The sequence below is a fragment of the Lithobates pipiens genome, unplaced genomic scaffold (assembly GCF_037356315.1).
Source record: "Lithobates pipiens isolate NorthernLeopardFrog02 unplaced genomic scaffold, aLitPip1_a1.2 Scaffold_18, whole genome shotgun sequence".
In the NCBI taxonomy this organism is placed as follows: Eukaryota; Metazoa; Chordata; class Amphibia; order Anura; family Ranidae; genus Lithobates; species Lithobates pipiens.
In genome coordinates, this window is record NW_027507758.1 from 532,016,935 (window position 1) to 532,037,929 (window position 20,995).

Below are 20,995 nucleotides of genomic sequence, written 5' to 3' on the forward strand. Positions count from 1 at the left end.
ATTCCTATTTGAATAGTCACTAGGATTTAAATATTTAAAGGAACCGGGTCATAAGGTGAAAAAAAAAATCAGCCTGCCATTGTACTTCTTTTTGACAATGTTAGCTTTCTAAAATGCTGATCCTCTAACTCTCAGATTTGAGTCACTGCAGGTACAGTTAGAATTCTTGACTGCAATTCTGCTTCTATCTCAGTAACTCTCTTAGCCAGACAACCAGAATTTTCACAAAAAATACCATATTACTTTCATGACTAAAAAAAAAATGTCTAGTGGGGACATTAAAAGCATAAAATTAAAGAGGAGTTTCCCTTAAAAAATAAAAGTCAGCAGCTACAAATACTGCAGCTGCTGACTTTTAATAATCGAACACTTACCTGCCCCAGGGTCCAGCGATTAGGGGGAACGAAGCCCTGCTTGCCCCCCCCCCTCTTGGCATCGCCGGCATTGCAACTGTAGGCACCCGGCTGTGGCTTTACAGCCGGGCACCCACTGCGCATGCGCGAGCGGTGGCGTGTGCCGTGATTGGCCGCGCAGTCATCTGGGACCTGTCATGTGTCCCAGATGACTGACAGGAGGGACGGGGCGGAGCGGAGCCCTCCTGCACCGAGAGAAAGTGACGTCAGGAGCCCAGGCACTGAAGGAGGCAGACTACGAGGGACCCCCTAGCAACAGGCATTTAGAGGTGAGTTAAAAAAAATCCCAATTTTTTTATTTATTTTTTTAGGAATTTTAAGCATTTTTTTTGTGTAGAACACCACTTTAAGTATTTCTAAAGCCCAAACTTAGCTCAAGTGTAGCACCCACTAGCTAGGATAGTCCACACAAATGATTCCTTTTCAGGGCCTGTTGGCCCACTTTTATTAAAGAAAATCAAACAATGTTCCAAAAACGAAAACAAAGTGGTTTCCCTCACAGGGGGTTTTCACCATCAGGATTAAATAAAAGGATATTCAGCCTCCTGGCTTGCACATGCAGCATTGCAAACAAAATCCTGACCCACCTGGCTCTCTTCAGCAGCAGAAGCACCACTGCTCGGGCTCCCACGTGGAGCTCTCCCAACTACTGTTAGCGACCTTAAACTTGGGTTTCTGGCTTTCACAGTGCAGCCTGCACTCTCTGGCTATTCCAGTGCACCCCGGCACTCTCCGGGTTCTCCCTTGCAAGCCTGGACTCCTCAGGAGAGTGGAGCCCAGAACCATAGTCATGACTCTACCATCAGGCCCATGCACACCTGAACAATCAGTGTGCCGGTGAGTCTCAAAACCCAGATCCAGGTCCCAAAGTGGACCTTACTAAATAATGAAGAAACTTAAAAGCCAGTTTCCTCTCAAACAAGCAAATACCCTGGAGCCCCTCAACCTGCCTAGTTGAGAATCCTGGACCCATACACTGGTGGGGTACCACACTACCACACTAGATTAAAATATAGAATAGTTAAAGTCCCTGCCAGTTTTTTTTTTGTCTATGTTTTATTGCAGAAATTTTCCTTCACTTCCCGTCAACAGGAAGCAAAAAGTGAGTGAGAAAAATCCCCTCTCAGATTGCAACAAGTTTCCTACTGGAAGATTTCCCTTCTGTTTTTGCTCTAGTGGCAACTTAAATCTGGATTTTCCCATCACTTTCATTCCTGGTGACAATGATCTCCAGAACAAACAAAATAATACATCTTCCAACCATTGCTGAGCTGTGACACAGATAGCAATAAGAAAAGAGAAAATGGAGTTCTAATCCTTGCCTACTCTATCGAAAACGTATTGGACTCCTACTTACAGGGTTTTTCTCAGAGGGTCCAATCGTGAGATTACCCCATAGTTGCCTATGGTTCCTTGCAAAGTATTATTAGAAAGGTGTCTGATAGAACTTGACAATCACCCATCTTAATCGTTCATTGAACATTAAAGCTAAACGCTTTGTTTTATGTAATCGTAGATTATTACGTTTCAATCATTAACTGCTTTTAAAAAAAAATAATAATAATTAACACAATTAGTGTTAAGTACAGGAATCTCACATGGTATCAGCCTTTCAAAGGCTGCCGAGTACTCAATGTCCTCTGATACCCGCCAATCGTCAGTACACACAAAGCAGGGACTAGATTCCATCTCTTCCCCTAGTCAAAGCAGCACATACAGTACACATAAACACTGGCTAAGCACACAGTTTATATCTAAAAAATATAATACAGTTTTCTTCTAAAGGGGTATGTTGCGTTTGTTTTTGGAACAACACAGGGGTTATGTATGTGGCCACTTTGGGAGCAAATACTGTTTTGCTCTTTTTAGAATTGTACATATGGATCATGGGTTCAAATAGTATAGAAAGAGCTTGGGCTGTGAGTACAAATGGAATTGCAAAGCACCTTACAAAAGTCTTTTTGTACCCAGGGAACCCAGTTTTAAACCAAACACACCAAAACATTGCTGGTACTCACACTCTCTCTATGCTCAGGCACACTTCTCTTACTATACAGTTTTTGTTTGTTTGTTTTGTTTTTTTTGATTACCATTGTACATATGGATCATGGGTTCAGACAGTATAGAGAGTGCTTGGGCTTACAACATGGAAATTCACCGCAACCTACAAAGTGTTTTTGAAACCAGGAAGCCCAGTTTAAACCAATCACATCGGAGCATTGCTGGTACTCACCCTCTCTCTGTGCTCAGATGCACTTCTCTTACTATGCTTCCCAGGACCTTTAAAGGCTCTTTAATGGCATCGGCATACTTATTTTCCTCCCTGGAAGTAAACAAAATGGATGAATTCACATTGCTTTTCTGACTGACAGATTCAAAATATTGCTTAAATATATAAATAAGTACTGATGTTATACAATCATGTATCAGTGGTAAAAAGTACAAAAGAGCTGGACAGAAAATGTCCTCCTTCCCTAAACCACCCAACCCTTACCATCTCCAGAAGCATACTTACCTTGATCTTTTGGTTAGTCTTCTGGGCTGTTTTTCCTTGACAGAAACATTAGGGAGGTGGCTCCATAGATGTCGCTGAGGCGCTACACTACTGAGCAGATGTGGCCCAGTGCACAGAGACTTTAAAACATGATGTACAAAAAAAAAAAGCAAAGCGCATGGTTGCTGAATAGAGGATAGTATGCATCTAGGAAGGGGTAGTGTAAAGTAGAACAAAAGGCAAAACTTTACTCTAGTTTTGGATAGAGTGGAGAGGGATTAGAACATCTGCCAGGTTTTTACTGTTGTCTGCGCCCCCGTTATGGAGATTCGTCCTCTATTTTTCCATTATCATTGAAAGTGAAAATAAAAGAAAATTCTAGATTTTAGGAAATCAATCACTGGAAGGACAGATCCTGAATACGAAACTTGAATACTTTGGCCACCTAATGCGAAGAGAGGACTCATTGAAAAAAGACCTTGGTGCTGGGAAACATGGAAGGAAAAAGGAGAAGAGGACGACAGAAAATAAGATGGATAGATAGCATCATCGAAACAATGAGAATAAAGTTAAGCAAGCTCTGGGAGGCAGTGGAGGACAAAAAAGCCTGGCGCGCTATGGTCCATGAGGTCACGAAGAGTTGGACACGACTAAACGACTGAACAACAACAGGATAGAGGGATATCTTCCAATGGGGGGCACTAGTTATGGCGACAACCATGGATTATCTTACTTCAGAGGAGTTTTCTCTCACTTTTTGCTTTAGCTATGGGACAGAAAATTAAGGGAAATCTCCCCAATGAGATACAGATGGCAAAAATAGACAGCGGTTATAACCCTATAAAATAAAAAATAAAAATTGTCTTTAGTTCTACTTTAATTTAGGGAAGAGCAAAAAGGATACATGCACTTTGTTTTAAAGTGTACCCATCCTTTTAAAAAGGCCTAACATGTGCAAGAGTAATTAAATGTGTTCCAGGGGTCAGCTGTGCTGATCAGCAGAAAATAATGCCACTAAAAGATCATTATTTCAAACAAAAAAACAAAACAGAAACATGCTAGACAAGAGCTCTTTAACCACTTGCTTACTGGGCACTTAAACACCCTTCCTGCCCAGACCAATTTTCAGCTTTCAGTGCTCTCACACTTTGAATGACAATTACTCAGTCATGCAACACTGTACCCAAATGAATTTTTGTCCTTTTTTCCCCACAAATAGAGCTTTCTTTTGGTGGTATTTGATCACCTCTGGGGTTTTTATTTTTTGCGCTATAAATGAATTTTTTTGAAAAAAACGCATATTTCTTTGTTTCTGTGACAGAATTATGCAAATTACAAATTTTTCTTCATACATTTTGGCCACAATTTATACTGCTACATATCTTTGGTACAAATAACCCAAATTAGTGGATATTATTTGGTCTTTGTGAAAGTTATAGAGTCTACAAGCTGTGGTGAGAATCGCACAAAATTGATCACATCTGATGTACTGGTGGCCTATCTCGCTTCTTGTGACCCGAACAAGTCAGGAAAGTACAAATACCCACCAAATGACCCCTTTTTGGAAAGTAGACATTCCAAGGTATTTAGTAAGAGGCATAGTGAGCTTTTTGATGTTGTCATTTTTTTCCCACAATTCTTTGCAAAATTAAGATTTTTCATTTTTTTTTTCTCCACAAAATTGTCATTGTAATAGGTTATTTCTCTCACTTGGCATGTGTATACCACAAATGACACACCCCAAAAAATTCTGGTACTCCTCCTGAGTATTACAATACCACATGTGTGGGACTTTTTCACAGCCTGGCCACATAGAGAGGCCCAACATGCAGGTAGCGCCATCATGTGTTCTAGGAACATAAATTACACATCTAACTTGTTGACTATTTATTACACTTTTGAAGCACCAGGACAATGACACGTGACACTGATGACAGATGGCACTGATACGTGGCAATGATGACACTTATACGTGGCACTGATGACACGTGGCACTGATGACAGATGGCACTAATATGTGGCACTGATGACACGTGGCACTAATATGTGGCACTGATGACACGTGGCACTAATATGCTGCAGCCGTTCATCTCTCCCCTCTCACACTGTCTGTGTGAGGAGGGAGAGCGGCGCTGAGAGATGATCTCATATGTTTACATATGAGATCATCTCCCATTGGACACGCAGATCACCCCCGACCCCGGGGGACACGGCGAACACAGAACTTCCGCGATGCGCGCCCGCGGTGGCGCGCATTGCGGAAGTAAACATTAGGACGTCCAGGGATGACCTCCCGGACGAACGCGCCTGCTCTACGGCCGTCATTCGGCTATAGGGCGGGCGCGAGGTGGTTAAGGTTGCTCACATACAATACAATTTAATGGTTTGGTCTATAATGCCTATAATGCCCTTTCATTATGGGACATTTTTCTTTTTGTGGATTTTAATAACTGGGATTTGTTTACTATGTATACATACAGTAAAAAACAAAAGATGCAAATTATATAAATTGAGTTGCAGTTCAGTGAGTAAAATAAGTATTTGATCCCCTACCAACCAACAATAATTCTGGCATCCACAGCCTGGCTACAGTATGTGCTCATGTGGTACACAGATTAGTCCTGTCAATTTATGACAGTGTTCCTAATGACAACTTGGTATGTTGATAAAAGACACCTGTCCACAGAATCTCTTTCTTGCATTCAAACCTCACCATCATGGGCTCACCAAAGAACTGTCAAAAGATGTCAGGGACAAGACTGTAGACATGCACAAAACTGGAATGGGCTACAAGACCATCAGCAATAAGAATGATGAGGAGGAGACAACTGTTGGAGTGATTATTCTCAAATGGAAGACATACAAAATAAACATCAATAGCCCTAGGTCTGGAGCTCCATGCAAGTTTTCGCCTCATGAGGCAAGGATGGTCATGAGAAAAGTGAGTGATCAATCAAGAACTACACAGGAGGAGCTTGTGAAGGGTCTAAAGGAAGTTGGGCCCATAGTCACCAAACAAACCATTGGTAAAACAATAAGCCGCCATGGATTGAAATCCTGTAGCGACTGCAAGGTCTCCCTCCTCAAGAAGGCACATACACAGGCCTGTCTAAAGTTTGCCAATGAACATCTAAATGATTCAGAAAAGGACTATAAGAAAATGTGGGCTCTTTGGCATTAACTTGACTTGCCATGTTTGGAGGAAGAAAAACGTGGACTGTGACCCTAAGAACACCATTCCTACAGTCAAGCACAGAGGTGGACACAATATGCTTTGGGGCTGTTTCTCTGCGAAAGGTACAGGCAGACTTTGCCGCATTGAGGGGCCAATGGATGGGGCCCATGTACTGTACAATCTTGAATGGGAACCTTCTTTCCTCAGCCAGAACAATGAAGATGGGCAAAAAAGGAGTGGCTCAAGAAGAAGCACATTAAGGTTATAGACTGGCCTATCCAGTCTCCAGTCCTTAATCCTATAAAAAATGTATGGATGGAGCTGAAACTTCAAGTTGACAAGCGATGGCCAGGAAACCTTAAGGATTTAGAGGAGATCTGTAAAGAAGAGTGGACCAAAATCCCTCCTGAGATGTGTGCAAAACTGGTAACCAACTACAAGAAATATCTTACCTCTGTGCTTGCCAACTACGGTTTCTCCAACAAATACTAAGTCTTGTTTTGCTTGGGGATCAAATACTTAATTTACTCACTGAACTGCAACTCAATTTAAAACAGTGGTTTAAACTGACACAAGTCTGTTTTCACCACCTGTCTGTAGGGATGCATCGACCTTATGATCAGTAAAACTCTCCTAAAGTAAAATGCAAACATTAACTTTGAGCTTTAGGCCCCTTTCACATGGGGTTTCCAATCTGGTTTTTAGGCAGACCTGATTGGAATGTCCATGTGAAAGGGGCTTAATTCTAAAGGGAATTTTTGCCATTTCCCATTTGATGGCTAACAAAACCTTCTTACAACTAAATTTTTCCGGGTGCAGAACAGACAGTTGTCTGTCAGCATTACTTATAGAACCTCTTCCATTCCCCCCCCCCCCCCCCCCGCCTCCCTGAGGCTGCCTGTGAACATCTTGCTGTTCTTTAACACCACATGAAACTTTAACACATCCCCATAACTTGTCTGATAATTCCGTTGCACAGAGTAGATAAGCATAACATTTTTTTTTATTGTTTAGAACCATGAACTGTAGATATAGTAATTATAGAAAGGGGTCCCCCAAAGACCTAAACAAATATTTCATGGGATCCTCCATGTTAAAAAGGTTGCAAAAGGCTACTTGACACCACTCAGGTGATACTCTGTAAAGTTCAGTAATTTTAGGCTGGGTTTACACCTCCAATGGATACGGCTTGCAGAAGGGGTCCAGTGCATCCCTTTTTTCCGTTTCAGGGACAAATCAGGGCCACATTTTTGCCTGAATTCGGCCATGAAATGGAGCCAAAGATGCACAGCACTCTGATGCAAACCGCTCCACAGAAGCAATGGACATATGTGAACCGGCTCCATAGAGAGTCGGTCACAATCTCCTGTAATGCAAATTGGATGCAGGGAAACCAGCATCCCATTTGCATAGGTGTGAACCCTATGGGGGTCCTAGTAGATGATGGGCTCAGCAATGGCATGCAATGCCAAGCTGCTGCTAACAAAGCAAACAGAATATTGGCATGAATTAAAAAGGGGATAAATTCCAGAGATAAAACAATAATTCTCCCTCTCTACAAGACTCTGGTCCAGCCGCACCTAGAGTATGCTATCCAGTTCTGGGCACCAGTCCTTAGAAAGGATGAACTGGAAATGGAGCGAGTACAAAGAAGGGCAACTAAGCTAATAAATGGTCTGGAGGATATTAGTTATAAGGAAAGGTTGTGAGCACTGAACAACTTCACTCCGGAGAAGAGATGCTTGAGAGGAAATATGATTTCAATTTATAAATATCGTACTGGTGACCCCACAATACGGATTAAACTTTTTCACTAAAGGGAGTTTAACAAGACATGTGGCCACGCATTAAAATTAGAATTAAAGAGGTTTAACCTTAAACTACGTAAAATGTTCTTTACTATAAGAGCGGCAAGGATGTGTAATTCCCTTCCACAGGTGGTGATCTCAGCTGGGAGCATCGAAAGTTTCAAAAAACTATTAGATAAGCACCTGAACGACGCAACATACAGGAATATACACCACTAAGGGTGTAGGGATATTGTGCACGTATGTAATACTGACATATAATCACACACATAGGTCGGACTCGATTGACTTGTGTCTTTTTTTCAACCTCACCTACTATGTAACCCAGCCTAAAAAAAGCTTCATCCGAATACAATTTGGTGTTGGTCCCCCATTCACACTTGAACATTTCTTAGTATGTTTCCTTACGCCTGACCACAATAACATGCAGAATCAAATTTTTCGTTAGTGTTCACTCTTGTATGCTCAGTCACCATATGCTCATACATGACCTTTTTAATATTAAGTGTATTTAAGTGTTTTTTCCAAAGACCTAAATAGGTGCACCTGTAAACACGCCGTAAATAGAATTATTACATCTGAAGAATATCTCTCCTCTTCTAGAATTGCCCTCCTCCCCTTGTCTAGCTCAGTAAACAAAGGCCTAAAGCTTGATACACACACAAAGCTTGTAAAAGGCGCACAAAAATAATTTAAAATCAACACGGACACACTTCCCTTATGCTCTGATCGGGTGTGAATGCAGGCTTACTGCCTCATGATTATTATACCTTTTATACTCTTGTTGAAGGCGACCATATCAGCTTCTTTTGTTTAATAAGGCAACCCCGCCAACCCTCCCACGTTTCTGTGTTTTGAACTGTTGCTGCATTCATGAAAAGCATAAAAACAGTCCTGTATTTCCTGTAAGGTCAGTGAACCTTACTCTCCATCTATAGATTTATAGATAATATTTATATGTGCATTTTCCCATCTCTGGTAGAATGCACTTGGCATGATTTTAAATGCATATGAAAGAGATTTTTCTGCACAAGGCCAGACAAACAACAACCGCTGTTCTTCCCGCCGTGACTGACACATTGAAGTGTTTACGTTAATGGCTGTCATCAATATTCTGAAGTGAAAATTTCCAGCTACTATATATTTCTGCGGCTGAAATCAGCCCGGGGAATGTTACAAAACACAAAATGTTTCAAGGGCTCATTTCCATGTGAAAGAGTGATGAATAATTTAGATACACAGTAACAGGTTCCAGTGAATAATGAACAAGAAATCTGTATCACACACTCATACATGTAGACATGTTTGTTTGCTCTTAAAGGCAAAAACCTGACAGACTGTGGAAACACACATATGTGTATCGTTTTCTCTGACAAAATATTTGAAATTCAGTTCAGCCAGTCTTGTGATACAGACAGGCCTGCCACACTGCATAGGCAGTAAGGTGACATAACCTGCTTACTCACTGAACTAGGAACGAGTCGGTACATTGGTGTGGTCTAATCTGTACTTTTCTGCCCTTCAGTACATTGCTACATCACGGGCAGCCCTTGGTGCAGAACATGACTGAATTCAGCTGTGTATGGAATCACGGATAGGTCATAAAAAGAATTTTAAAAAAATGTTTAATGATTAACCACTTTAGCCTCTGTACATTTTTCTGCCTTTTTTTTTTGTTTCAGACTTTCCCCACCCTTTACCTTTTAGGCCTCATGCACACTGGGCATTTTTACTGCCACTTTTAGGTGTTTTTTTTTTTTTTACAGCTTCAAAATGCCTCTCCATGTTATTCTATGTGTCCAAGCACTCATAGGCTTTTAGGAGTCTTCAGTGGCATAGGTGTCTAGAAGCTGTTAAAAAAAAAAAAAATCCAGGGCCAGCATGTTCCACGTTCTAGAGCAGCAGTGTTTTGGCAGAAAAAATGCCAACAGCTCCTAAACTCTACTAAACGCCGATGTCCAGCGTTTAGCAGTTTTATTTTGTACTAAGCGGAGGCCACTGGCATACTTAATGTCAGATGAGTCACGAGGCTGACAGCTGAATGAACAAAACATAAAAAGATATTTGTTATGTGTAATGCCCCATACACACGATCAGAAATTCCGTCAGAAAAAACTTGGATGGGTTTCTTCCGACAGAATTCTGCTCAAGCTTGGCTTGCATACACACGGTCGCACACAAAGGTTTTATGAACTTTTGACCATCAAGAACGCAGTGACGTACAACACTATGACGAGCTGAGAAAATGAAGTTCAATGCTTCCGAGCATGCGTCGAATTGTTTCCGAACATGCGTAGGAATTTTGCGCGTAGGAACTGGTACAGACGATCAGAATTTCCGATCGGAACTTTTTCTGAACGAATAATAGAGAACATTCCCTCAATCTTTTGCTGGCTGGAATTCTGCCAGCAAAAGTCCGACAGAGCATACGCACGGTTGGAATTTCTGACCAAAAGCTCACATCTGACTTTTGCTGGCAGAATTTCTGATCGTGTGTATGGGGCATCACTTTCGCTCTAACACTCTGTGTGTGGGGTAAAAAATGTATAGCAAGCCTGCCGCCTTCACTTAAATAGCTTATCCTTGACTATTCATAAATAAATTGTTAGAGAGTAGTGAGGCGCTGACAGTTAACTCAATCTAATCAGTATGTGACGTGAACTCCTGTGGTAGGTAAACCTAGTTAATCACTCCTAATAGATAACCATTAAAATAAATATAAATAAAGTGACTTCAGTGCATAAACCAGATGAACATTACTGGGTGTAACTTCAAGGCTAAAAGCAATCACTCTGTGATGCCCCTAGTCATCCAGCGATCGGCACACTGTGTTAAATCAGCAGCAAAAGAAAATAGGTGTATAAACATGCAATATAAATAATGATCCAAAACACGTAATAAAAGTGATCCTGGTGCATAAATAATAATTTGTATCTCAAGGATGGACACCTAACACACAAATCTAAACAACAATATAATGGTGCATGTCCATCAATACAAGTCCTTATATAAAAAGTCCTTTTTTTGTGAGGTAGTGCACAATATCCCTACACCCTTAGTGGTGGTTATTCATAATATATGTGACACTCTTGCTCACACATCCCCTCCATGCTCTCTAGCCTCTCACCTCAGGTAAGTATTAAATCAGCATAACCTATCATTCTTGGAGGGTGTACTGGCGTGTAGTAACATCTTGGTGTCCTCTATGGTTGTTTCCGATGATCTGCTATCACATATGTTGTGTCTCTGTTTTCTCCCAGGGGAGTCCCTCTAATGTCCTCTCAAATTAGTATATATAAAAGAAGAAGAGTGCTCTCGTAGTGTAGCAGCTTATAATGAATTTATTAAAATCATAACATCATACAGTGCACTCACATTAAAAATCTGAGTACTAGCACTCGTGGAGGCATACCAGAAGTGACGCGATTGGGGAACAAGCTCGGACCTCGTGGTTATGCGCCATTACTTAGCTTTTTAATGTGAGTGCACTGTATGATGTTATGATTCTAATAAATTCATTCTAAGTTACAACACTATGAGAGCGCTCTTCTGATTAATTATTAAAAATAATCACCACTAAGGGTGTAGGGATACTGTGCACTACCTCACAAAAATGTCTTTTTATATAAGGACTTGTATCGATGGACATGCAACATTATATTATTGTTTAGATTTGTGTGTTCGGTGTCCAGCCTTGACCTACCTACACTGACATTAACACACACTGACATTTACATACACTGACCTACCTACACTGACATTAACACACACTGACCTGTCTCAGCTGTGGTGTGCGGTGTCACAGCAGGCAGTCCTCAGAGGAGGAGCCGAGGAGAGGAGAGCGGCTCGCCCAAGCGCCAAGCGGGGATGTGGCGCGGCAGCCGCTTGGTAATTCCCGCCTTCTGGAGCCAACAGCGCCTATGATGGACGCTACACGTTCCGCGGTCCCGGCATTGGACCAGTGGGACGTCCATCATAGACGTGCAGGCTCCAGAAGGCGGGGCCTGCTCTGGCACTCGGCCACACTCGGCGGTGCTCGGGATCAGATTGGTCCCGGCGCTCGGGGCTAGCAATGGAGACCCTGCAGAGCTGACACTTAGGGCTTTAGGGGGTCACATTCAGGGCTTCAGCCCCCCCTAGCCACCCCCTCCCGACGCCCCTGGTTTATGCACTTTAGTCACTTTATATTTATAGTGATGGCTATCTATTAGGAGTGATTAACTAGGTTTACCTACCACAAGAGTTCAGGTCACATATTGGTTAGATTGCGTTAACTGTTAGCGCCTCACTACTCTACTCACTACAAAGAAAAAAAAAACATTGCTGGAAATACAAAAATGTAAAAAAAGCAAGTGGGGGTCCTGTTCCAATCCATACCAGGCCTTTTTTGTCGTGGGGTTCCCCTTAAATCCCATACCAGACCCAATGTTAAAAAAAAATGTTTTAAATGGCGCGGGGTTCCCTCCAAAATCCATACTGACCCTTATCTGAGCATGCAGCCTGGCAGGCCAGGAAAGGGGAGGGAGTGCCCCTCCCCTAACGAACCATATCAAGCCACATGCCCTCCATCCCTCTCCACATGGGGAGGGGGTGCTTTGGGGCAGTGGTTGTGGGGTCTGCGGGCAGGGGGCTTATCGGAATCTGGTTTCCTAGATCCCAACCCCCTCTATGTGAATGAGTACTGGGTACACACACAGTTTTTGATAATAAAAATATAAAACAATGTCCCCCCCGATGTAGATCCATCATCAATCATGACATCCGCTGGACCTGAAAATAGGAAAAAAGCTCTGCTTACGAAGAAGGCTACCGCCGTCTGCCTGCTCTGCCGTCTGCCAGTTCTTATATAGCTTAGGGGCGGGGCCACCAGGTGACATCACAGGGAGCAGTGCCACCAGTTCACAAATCACCAGGTGGGTAGGTGGCTCCAACCCTTACCTATTTTAGAAATTTCACACAGTGGCGCAGGCAGACAGCGGTAGCATCTTGCGAGGAGCAAGGTAAGGAGCCTTGATTACAGCATAGTTTATCTCCTCTGCAATAAAAAAAAATCCTTTCTGCTCACAAGCTGCTCTGCTGCTTTGACGATGGCCAAATATTAATTTGTGTGAAAAAATTATGCATTTATATTGCTGAATTAACAAGTGTGCTACCGTAGGCTCATTACAATATTGATTTTTAAAACAAAAGTGCAGTTGTCCTTTAAAGTAAAACCACCCTGCTGTTAACTTATTTTGGCTAGAAGTATAAATCAATTTACAAAAGGTTACAAATAAAAAAAATAAGCCGATAATGAGTAATAAATTTTATGCTGAGACCCAGAGAAGCTCTCCTGCTGTTTCCTCCTTCTAGGGAAACAAAGGAATACAAGGCCAGTACACTGAAGGAAACTTTACTGGAGTTTGATGCATTTGGACCTACAGAGTACAAAATAAGCTCTAACATTCAAAAAAAAAAAAAAAAAAAAGCTGCACTACAAGGACATTCGGCTGTACAGCAAATAACTGTAGGACTTCCCACAGAGAGTACAACACATGACAAGATAAAAAATAAAGATTTTCACTGAAAAAAATATGAAATTCTTATATTTTACATGAAAAATTAGAATTTCTAGAAAAATACTAATTCTAACAATAAAATCAAACTGATAAAAAAAATCTGTAAAGAACCTTTATAAGAAAATGAAAAGGCCAGAGCTTGTGAGGACATGGCAATAGAAGGTCAATTCTGCTGGTGGCCTTGACAACAGGAAATGAACTTCACCACATGCTGTACAATGGTTCCTTCCAGAGCAGGCTACAGATATAATAAAATGCAGGATAAATCAATCACCCCACTGTTTTATAAAGCAAGGAGAGAAGGAGTGAAACTGTGGCTTGCCGAGATACCAACTTGATGCTGGAAAAACAGGAGGCTACAAACAGCATCTCATCCAAAGCTGGAACATCTCAGCAGGCTGCAGTCTTCCCTGCGCAATGAACGACCAGTATTCCCCAGATGTATGTTTTATGTGTATATTAAATAAAACATCTCTTTTCTCTAGGCTGCTGGTGTGCAAACTTTCTGGAAGGCTGGCAGGAGTTCTGAAGATGCTAAAAGTAACCTGAGTTTTTTTTTTTTTGCTGTGTTCAGGTAAGGAAAACACTGCAAGAAATTGGCAATTTCAAGGAAGACGTTATATTGTCCACAGCCCACTTGTAAAATATTTTCTCTTCCTGTGTAGCAAGCCCATGGTTCTGTCTGACCTGTCACATAACTATTATGTTGTAAAGAATTGCATTATACTTTATATGCTTATATCAATTTCTTTTTGAGGACTCCAGCGCCTACAATATATTCTGTGTCACCTTAAAGCCCATTTTAAGCTTTAGAGTCAAATACTCTAGGTAACAATTTATAGTTGATTTATGCTAAGAAATGGCTCATTTTCCTTTGATTGCCTGTTGTAAATGCCACTATTAAATATCACACTGCAGTGTCCTGTGGCTGAAGAGCTGAGTAACAGCCACACCCCTCAACACAAGTGTCCTCACACAGACTTGTATTGCACAGAATGGTATGTGTGATACATTACATAATATAATTGGGTATAACCTTGGTCTCTTGATTTAAACATTTATGTTTAGACTCCCGGCAAAGCAGCTGTAACATGAAGGAGGTAAGACTATGGAGGATGTTGGCTCCTGTTCATTTGAGAGTCATTTATCTTTTTCTGTGACCTTAATTGAGCTTTATATCTTAGTGCAACCTTAGAACCCCACCTAACAACCACTAGTTTCTGAAATATCAGATGTCAGAACTTCTGTGTAAAAATTGTGTGATATTTGGGGATGTCTAGCTCAGTGGTAGATGCGTTTTCAGTGAGTTCACAGTCAACGGGAACGTCAGTTTAAGGGTGTGGTAGCCCATTTTTATTGAAAGCAACAAAAATGAAAGTTCATACGTGCATGGGTTGCATACACAGGGCTTCTTATCCCAAAAATTACACAAACAAAAATGTCAAGCCACCTGGCTATCAAGTAGTCGCAGTACAAAGCTGCGCAGGCCCACTCCTGGTCTCTAGGAAGGGTTCTCCTGACACTCCAGACTTTCACACTCCTCCAAGACTCACTGTCCCCTCTCGTCCCCAGGCTGGCCCAACTCTCTCAGTCCACTCATCTGGAATCTCTCCCACATGGAGTGCCATCTCAAGGATATTGCCTGGGTTCTTAAACGGTAGCACACCTCCCTCCTGGCTGCAACTGCTTCAACACCAACTCCCCTGAGCTATGCTCAGATCTGCCTTATAATGAGAACTTCTGGAAAGCCCGGACACAAAACCGAACACTCCATCCCTCTTTAAAAACTTTGTTTGTGCACTGATGAGTATTGATGTTGGAACAGGAGGGAACCATCCCCAAACTATTCCCACAAAGTTGGGAGCATGAAATTGTCCAAAATGTCTTGGTATGCTGACGCCTTAAGGGTTCCCTTCACTGGAACTAAGGGTCCAAACCCAACCCCTGAAAAACAACCCCACACCATAGTCCCCCCTCCACAAAATGATTTGGACCAGTGCACAAAGCAAGGCCCATAAAGACATGGAAATAAATTAGCCTACTGATGTGGAAAGGAGACTAGCGTTCCACCTGCTGGCTGGATATAATAGTACATGATATTGATTCACAACAATGGATATTTTTACCTGATTAGAAAAAACACTTGTTGATTTTGGAAATGTACATAGTGGGGTTGATTTAGTAAAGGCAAGCAGACTGTTTATTTTTCAAGTGCAGTTGCTCCAGAGCTTAGTAAATGAGGGGAAGCTTCACTTTGCAAAGAATGCCCAATCCCATGCAAAGAAAAAAAAACTGCATTATGCTTGCACATGGAGTCAGCAGAGCTGCCCCTCATTTACTAAGGTTAAAGCAACTGCACGTGCAAAGTGTGCAGTCTATTTGTCTTTAATAAATCAACCTCAATTTATTAGAATTAGACACACATGGCACTTCAGTTCATGTCAATGAAAAAAATAACACTGCAACTACAATAACAGGTGGAGTTTACTCTGTGCAGCCATGTGCAAGACCTTTTAATTGTTTTTTTAACCACTTAAGGACTGAGCCTCTTTCTGAGATTTGTTGTTTACAAGTTAAAAACAGTTTTTTTTTTTTTTGCTAGAAAATTACTTAGAACCCCCAAACATTCTAATTTTTTTTTTCTAACACCCTAGAGAATAAAATGGCTGTCATTGCAATACTTTCTGTCACACCATATTTGCGTAGTGGTCTTATCTGTGAAAGATAATGTTACGCCGAGTAAATTGATAACCAACATGTCATGCTTCAAAATTTCCCCCGCTCGTGGAATGGCAACAAACTTTTACACTTAAAAATCTCCATAGGCGACGTTTAAAAAATTCTACAGGTTGCATGTTTTAAGTTACAGAGGAGGTCTAGGGCTAGAATTATTACTCTACTGATCACAGCAATACCTCACGTGTGGTTTGAAAACAGTTTTCATATGTGGGCGCTACTCACGTATGCATTTGGTTCTGCATGCGAGCTTGGCGGGATGGGGCGTGTTCAAAAAAAAATTACTATTTTTTTATTTATTTTACCTTTTGTTTTTGCACTAAAAATCACTTTTATTCCTATTACAAGGAATGTAAACATCCCTTGTAATAGAAAAAAGCATGATAGGACCTCTTAAATATGGGATCTGGGGTCAAGACCTCAGATCTCATATTTAGACTAAAATGCAATTAAAAAAAAAAAAAAAGATAATTTATAAAAAAAAAAACATCCCTTTAAGAGCTGTGGGCAGAAGTCACGTTTTGATGTCGCTTCTGCCCAATTGTATGGAGACGGGTGGGGGCCATCTTCCCCTCACTTGTCTCCATAGTTGTCTCCATACCCAGCTACTTGATCACCTCTGCCACTGCCAACGGCTCTGCTAAGCGGCGGAGGGTACACTTTTATCTTGTAGTGGACCGCCCACTGAAGACGAGGATACTTGGGTTATGGCAGCTAGCTGTTGCCATAATAATATCCTCCTACAAACAGCTGCTGTACAACGACAGAAGTGGTTAAGAATGCATAGATGCATTTATTAGTGCAGTGGTTTATACCTGCCTAAAGCCGGCCATAAGCAGATTGAAATATAGCCGATACAGCAGGAATTGCGATCCATCTATGGGCAGGCTGGTTATACTAAAGTTGATCCATCAATTTTAGTACAACCAGCCCATCTTTGTCCCCCCCCTCCCCCCGATCACTGCTGGCGACCATAGTCACTGGCAGTGATCACTGTGTTCTGCCAGTGGGCTAGGCCCCCCGTGCTGCAGGAGGGATTCTGGCAATTTTATTTTCTTTTTTTCAACCGGGAGCTGAAAGAAAGAAAATTGCATAATGTATGGCTTGCCTTAGTATTTAAGTTCGTTGTTAACAATCTCTTAAAGTTGTACAAAGGAAATTGGATAATATATAATCAACATTTTACTAACACTAGTCTTATCTCCCCTTAACCCCTTTTGAATGGCAGGGAGACAAAACATCCAATTAATTCCTTCCATGTTTAGAGCCCAGGTGTCATTCTTTCTTGACAATGTATAAAATGAATACCAGCAATAACAGAAATTCTCCCAGCAACACAAAGCAAAGGTTAACCACAGACACAGCTGTGTAATTAATCTGATAAAGACTTGCTTGATTTGAACTTGCTTATTGAGTAGTTGTGCACAAGTTCATGAAGAGCTTTACAAATTATACTGCAAGCTTAAAAGAAGAATAGACTTCATTTTCTTTTATTGTCATGAAAAGTTTATACACAGCTGCTTGCCTGATTTGTAGATCTGCTATTCAACTCAATGGCATATTAAAAAGGTAGTATACTGACCTATTAGCACAGAAGAATGTGTTTATAGCATACTTCTTCGCTTGTCTGGAAGACATTTAGTGGTTTAACCTAAAGCTGAACTCCAGACAAAGTAAAATACACAGATGAAACACATACAGTATATGATGGGTGCTTTACCTGTCAACGGATCTGTATTTCTGTCCATCCAGTCCTGAAATGTATACTGTTCTTTCACAGACTACATCTGTATGTGGAAGGGCAAGAGACTAAAGTTGTCTCTGCAGTAGTTCAGTAACATTTACGGGCCCTCTGAGACTGGACCGTGAAAGGAGAAGCAGCGGACTAATGGGCTCATCTCACTGTTACAGGTTGAAAAAAGACACAAGTCCATCTAGTTCAACCAAAAAAAATACAATCCTATATACACAATCCTACACCCACAGTTGATCCAGAGGAAGGTGAAAACCCCCAGCATAGCATGATCCAATTTGCTACAGCAGGGGAAAAAAATCCTTCCTGATCCTCCGAGAGACAATCGGATTTTCCCCAGATCAACGTTACCTATAAATATACACAAAGAGTTTGGAGGTAAGGGACTTTAACAGTACTCTTTGTGTATATATCTCTTTTGGGATGTTGGTGCTATTATTGTGAGATATTTGAACGGACCCCTGTCAGGGAATCTCTTTAAATAGTTACCTATAAATGTTTTTACCCAGTTATAGTACGTACATTTAGAAAAGAATCCAGGCCTTTTTTAAAGCAATCTACTGAGCTGGCCAGAACCACATCTGGAGGGAGTCTATTTCCCATTTTCCAAGCTCTTACTGTGAAGAAACCTTTCCGTATTTGGAGATCAAATCGTTTTTCCTCCAGATGTAAAGAGTGCCCCCTTGTCCTCTGTGATGACTTTAACCACCTCAATAGTGGGCACTTACATTCCCTTCCCGCCCAAGCCAATTTTCAGCTTTCAGCGCTGTCGATGCTTAAATGACAATTGCACGGTCATGCTGCGCTGTACCCAACCAGAATTTTTATCATTTTGTTCCTACAAATAGAGCTTTCTTATGGTGGTATTTGATCACCTCTGCATTTTTATTTTTTGCTAAATAACAAAATCCTAAAACTTTGAAAAAAAAAGTTTTTCTTTCGTTTTGGTTATACAATTTTGTAAATAAGTAAGTTTTCTCCTTTACTTATGGGCACTGATAAGGTGGCACCAATGAGGTGGCACTGACGACGGGCACTCGTGGGTGGCACTGATATACATCACTGATGGGCACTCGTGGGTGGCACTGATAGGCAACACTGATGGGCACTGAAAGGCTGCACTGATGGGTATTCATGGGTGCCACTGATAGGCGGCACTGCTGGGCACTGATAGATGACATTTTTAGGCATCACTGATGGCACTGGCAGGCATTGGGGATGGGCACTGATTAGCATTTCCCTGGTGGTCTACGGTGGCATACCTGGTGGTCCAGTGTGGTGGCCATCCCTGGTGGTCCTGGTGGCATCCTGGTGGTCCTGGGCGAGCATCTGAGCGGGGGGGCTTTGCTGATAAACAATCAGCACAGACCCCCTCTGTCAGGAGAGCTGCCGATTGGCTCTCTTCTACTCGCCAGAGGCGGGTGAGGAAAAGCCGGTCAACGGCTCTTTGTGTTTACCTTGTGATCGGTCGTGCTTGGACGCGGCTGATCACATGGTAAAGAGCCTCCGTCAGAGGCTCTTTACTTAGATAGGTGTAGTGGTGTGTCAGACTGACACACACTGCACCACCGATCGACGCAATGCATGCCCCCACGAGAGCGGTCGTTCTGGGAGGCTATTATATATGTCCACCCGGCAGGTGGGAAGCAGCTAAAGTGAATAACACCACCAAGTTCACTATATGGACAACTTATATATTTATACGGGTTGATCATATCCTCCGTTAATCTCCTCTTCTCCAGAAAGAATTAATTCAGTTCCGCTAATCTTTCCTTCATGCCTCTGATCAGTTTGGAGTCATTCTGCTCTCTCCTCCCATCAGCATGTTCCATGAACTTACTGGCTGCTTCTGCAGTTTCTCCCTCTCTCGTTCCCAGCTTGGCTTTATAAGGGAATGCAAGAAGCTGATATCAGGTTAGATAACTACATTGCTTGCATTTAACAAAAATACATGTAATGATTTGCTAATGAATACAAAGCTGCATTCATTTGTCTACTTTTTATCTGTCTGAAGTTCAGCTTAAAAGGGACTCCATGATCAACATCATTAACATTTTTCAAGTTTAATGTATGCGATGTCTAATTAATTCATTTTTGATTTGTGTACCTTTCTAGCATTAATTATTTCAGTGCAGCAACACTTTCAATTTAAATCATTACTAGGGAGAAATCCAGCGTAAAATAAATGACCAGTTATATTTTAAGAGTATTACTAACACATTGTGAAGGCATTATGGGAAAATAGACCAAAAGTTACACAATCAAGGGACTCAAGTACCGCAATACCACAGTTTCCATATCGCAGGCAGCTGCTACACTGTTTACCACTGGCAAAAACAAATGCCTGAAAGAGGTTCTATCCCTTCCCTAATGCAACCCAAAAAGTTTGGCTAGAGTGCTTTTATGTATTTATCTGGGGGTAGCAATGTTTATTCATTACATATACAGGCTCTGCTTTCTGCTTAGTAATGCTGCATGACGACAATGCTTCATCCTTCTTCTTTGGTGAATGTCTAGTTTAGGTCTGATCGCAGCAGAAACAACAGACTGAACTTATTACTGACCACACATAGTTGATTTTTGGTAGTGCAGTTGCATGTAGTAGCAATTGATCACACAAATTTAGAGTACTGTGCAATCATTAGTGCTAAGTGTTACTAAACCCAGGACCCGGCATTCACTATATCTGGTCTCCCACAGTACACAGCACATAAAAATGCAATAGCTTTAGTAAATATAAATGGCTAAATACCTTTTCTCATCAGCAGTATATAGCAGTCTTGTGACTTCTATCAGTGTCTAGTTAAAGCTTTTAGGAGGAGTTTTCATTCTGCACTGATTGTCCTATGAGGCTGCAGGACCCCTAACCCTCTGTCTGGACAGTGCTGATTGGCCTTGTTTTTCGATTACATGCACTTCCAAAAAAAACTGAAAACTCCTCTCTAGCAATACACACCAATTGGAGCATGTACAGCTTGTCCCCTAGCCTCTGTCTTAACAGGAGATACATTGGAGACTGTGGAAGAAGGGGAGGGACAGAGAAGACAGGATCAAACAA

At 41.6% G+C, this 20,995-nt stretch overlaps 1 protein-coding gene across 2 annotated transcripts in view; it reads right to left on the reverse strand.

Annotated features, from left to right (window-relative positions):
• The window catches only part of NBAS (NBAS subunit of NRZ tethering complex), a 1,050,553-nt gene that overhangs the window by 257,533 nt on the left and 772,025 nt on the right, over positions 1–20,995 (reverse strand). For both annotated transcript variants that reach the window (XM_077488811.1, XM_077488809.1), the window contains one exon: positions 2,647–2,736. In XM_077488811.1, coding sequence (XP_077344937.1) covers positions 2,647–2,736 — 90 coding nt within the window. The remainder of the gene's footprint in view (positions 1–2,646; positions 2,737–20,995) is intronic.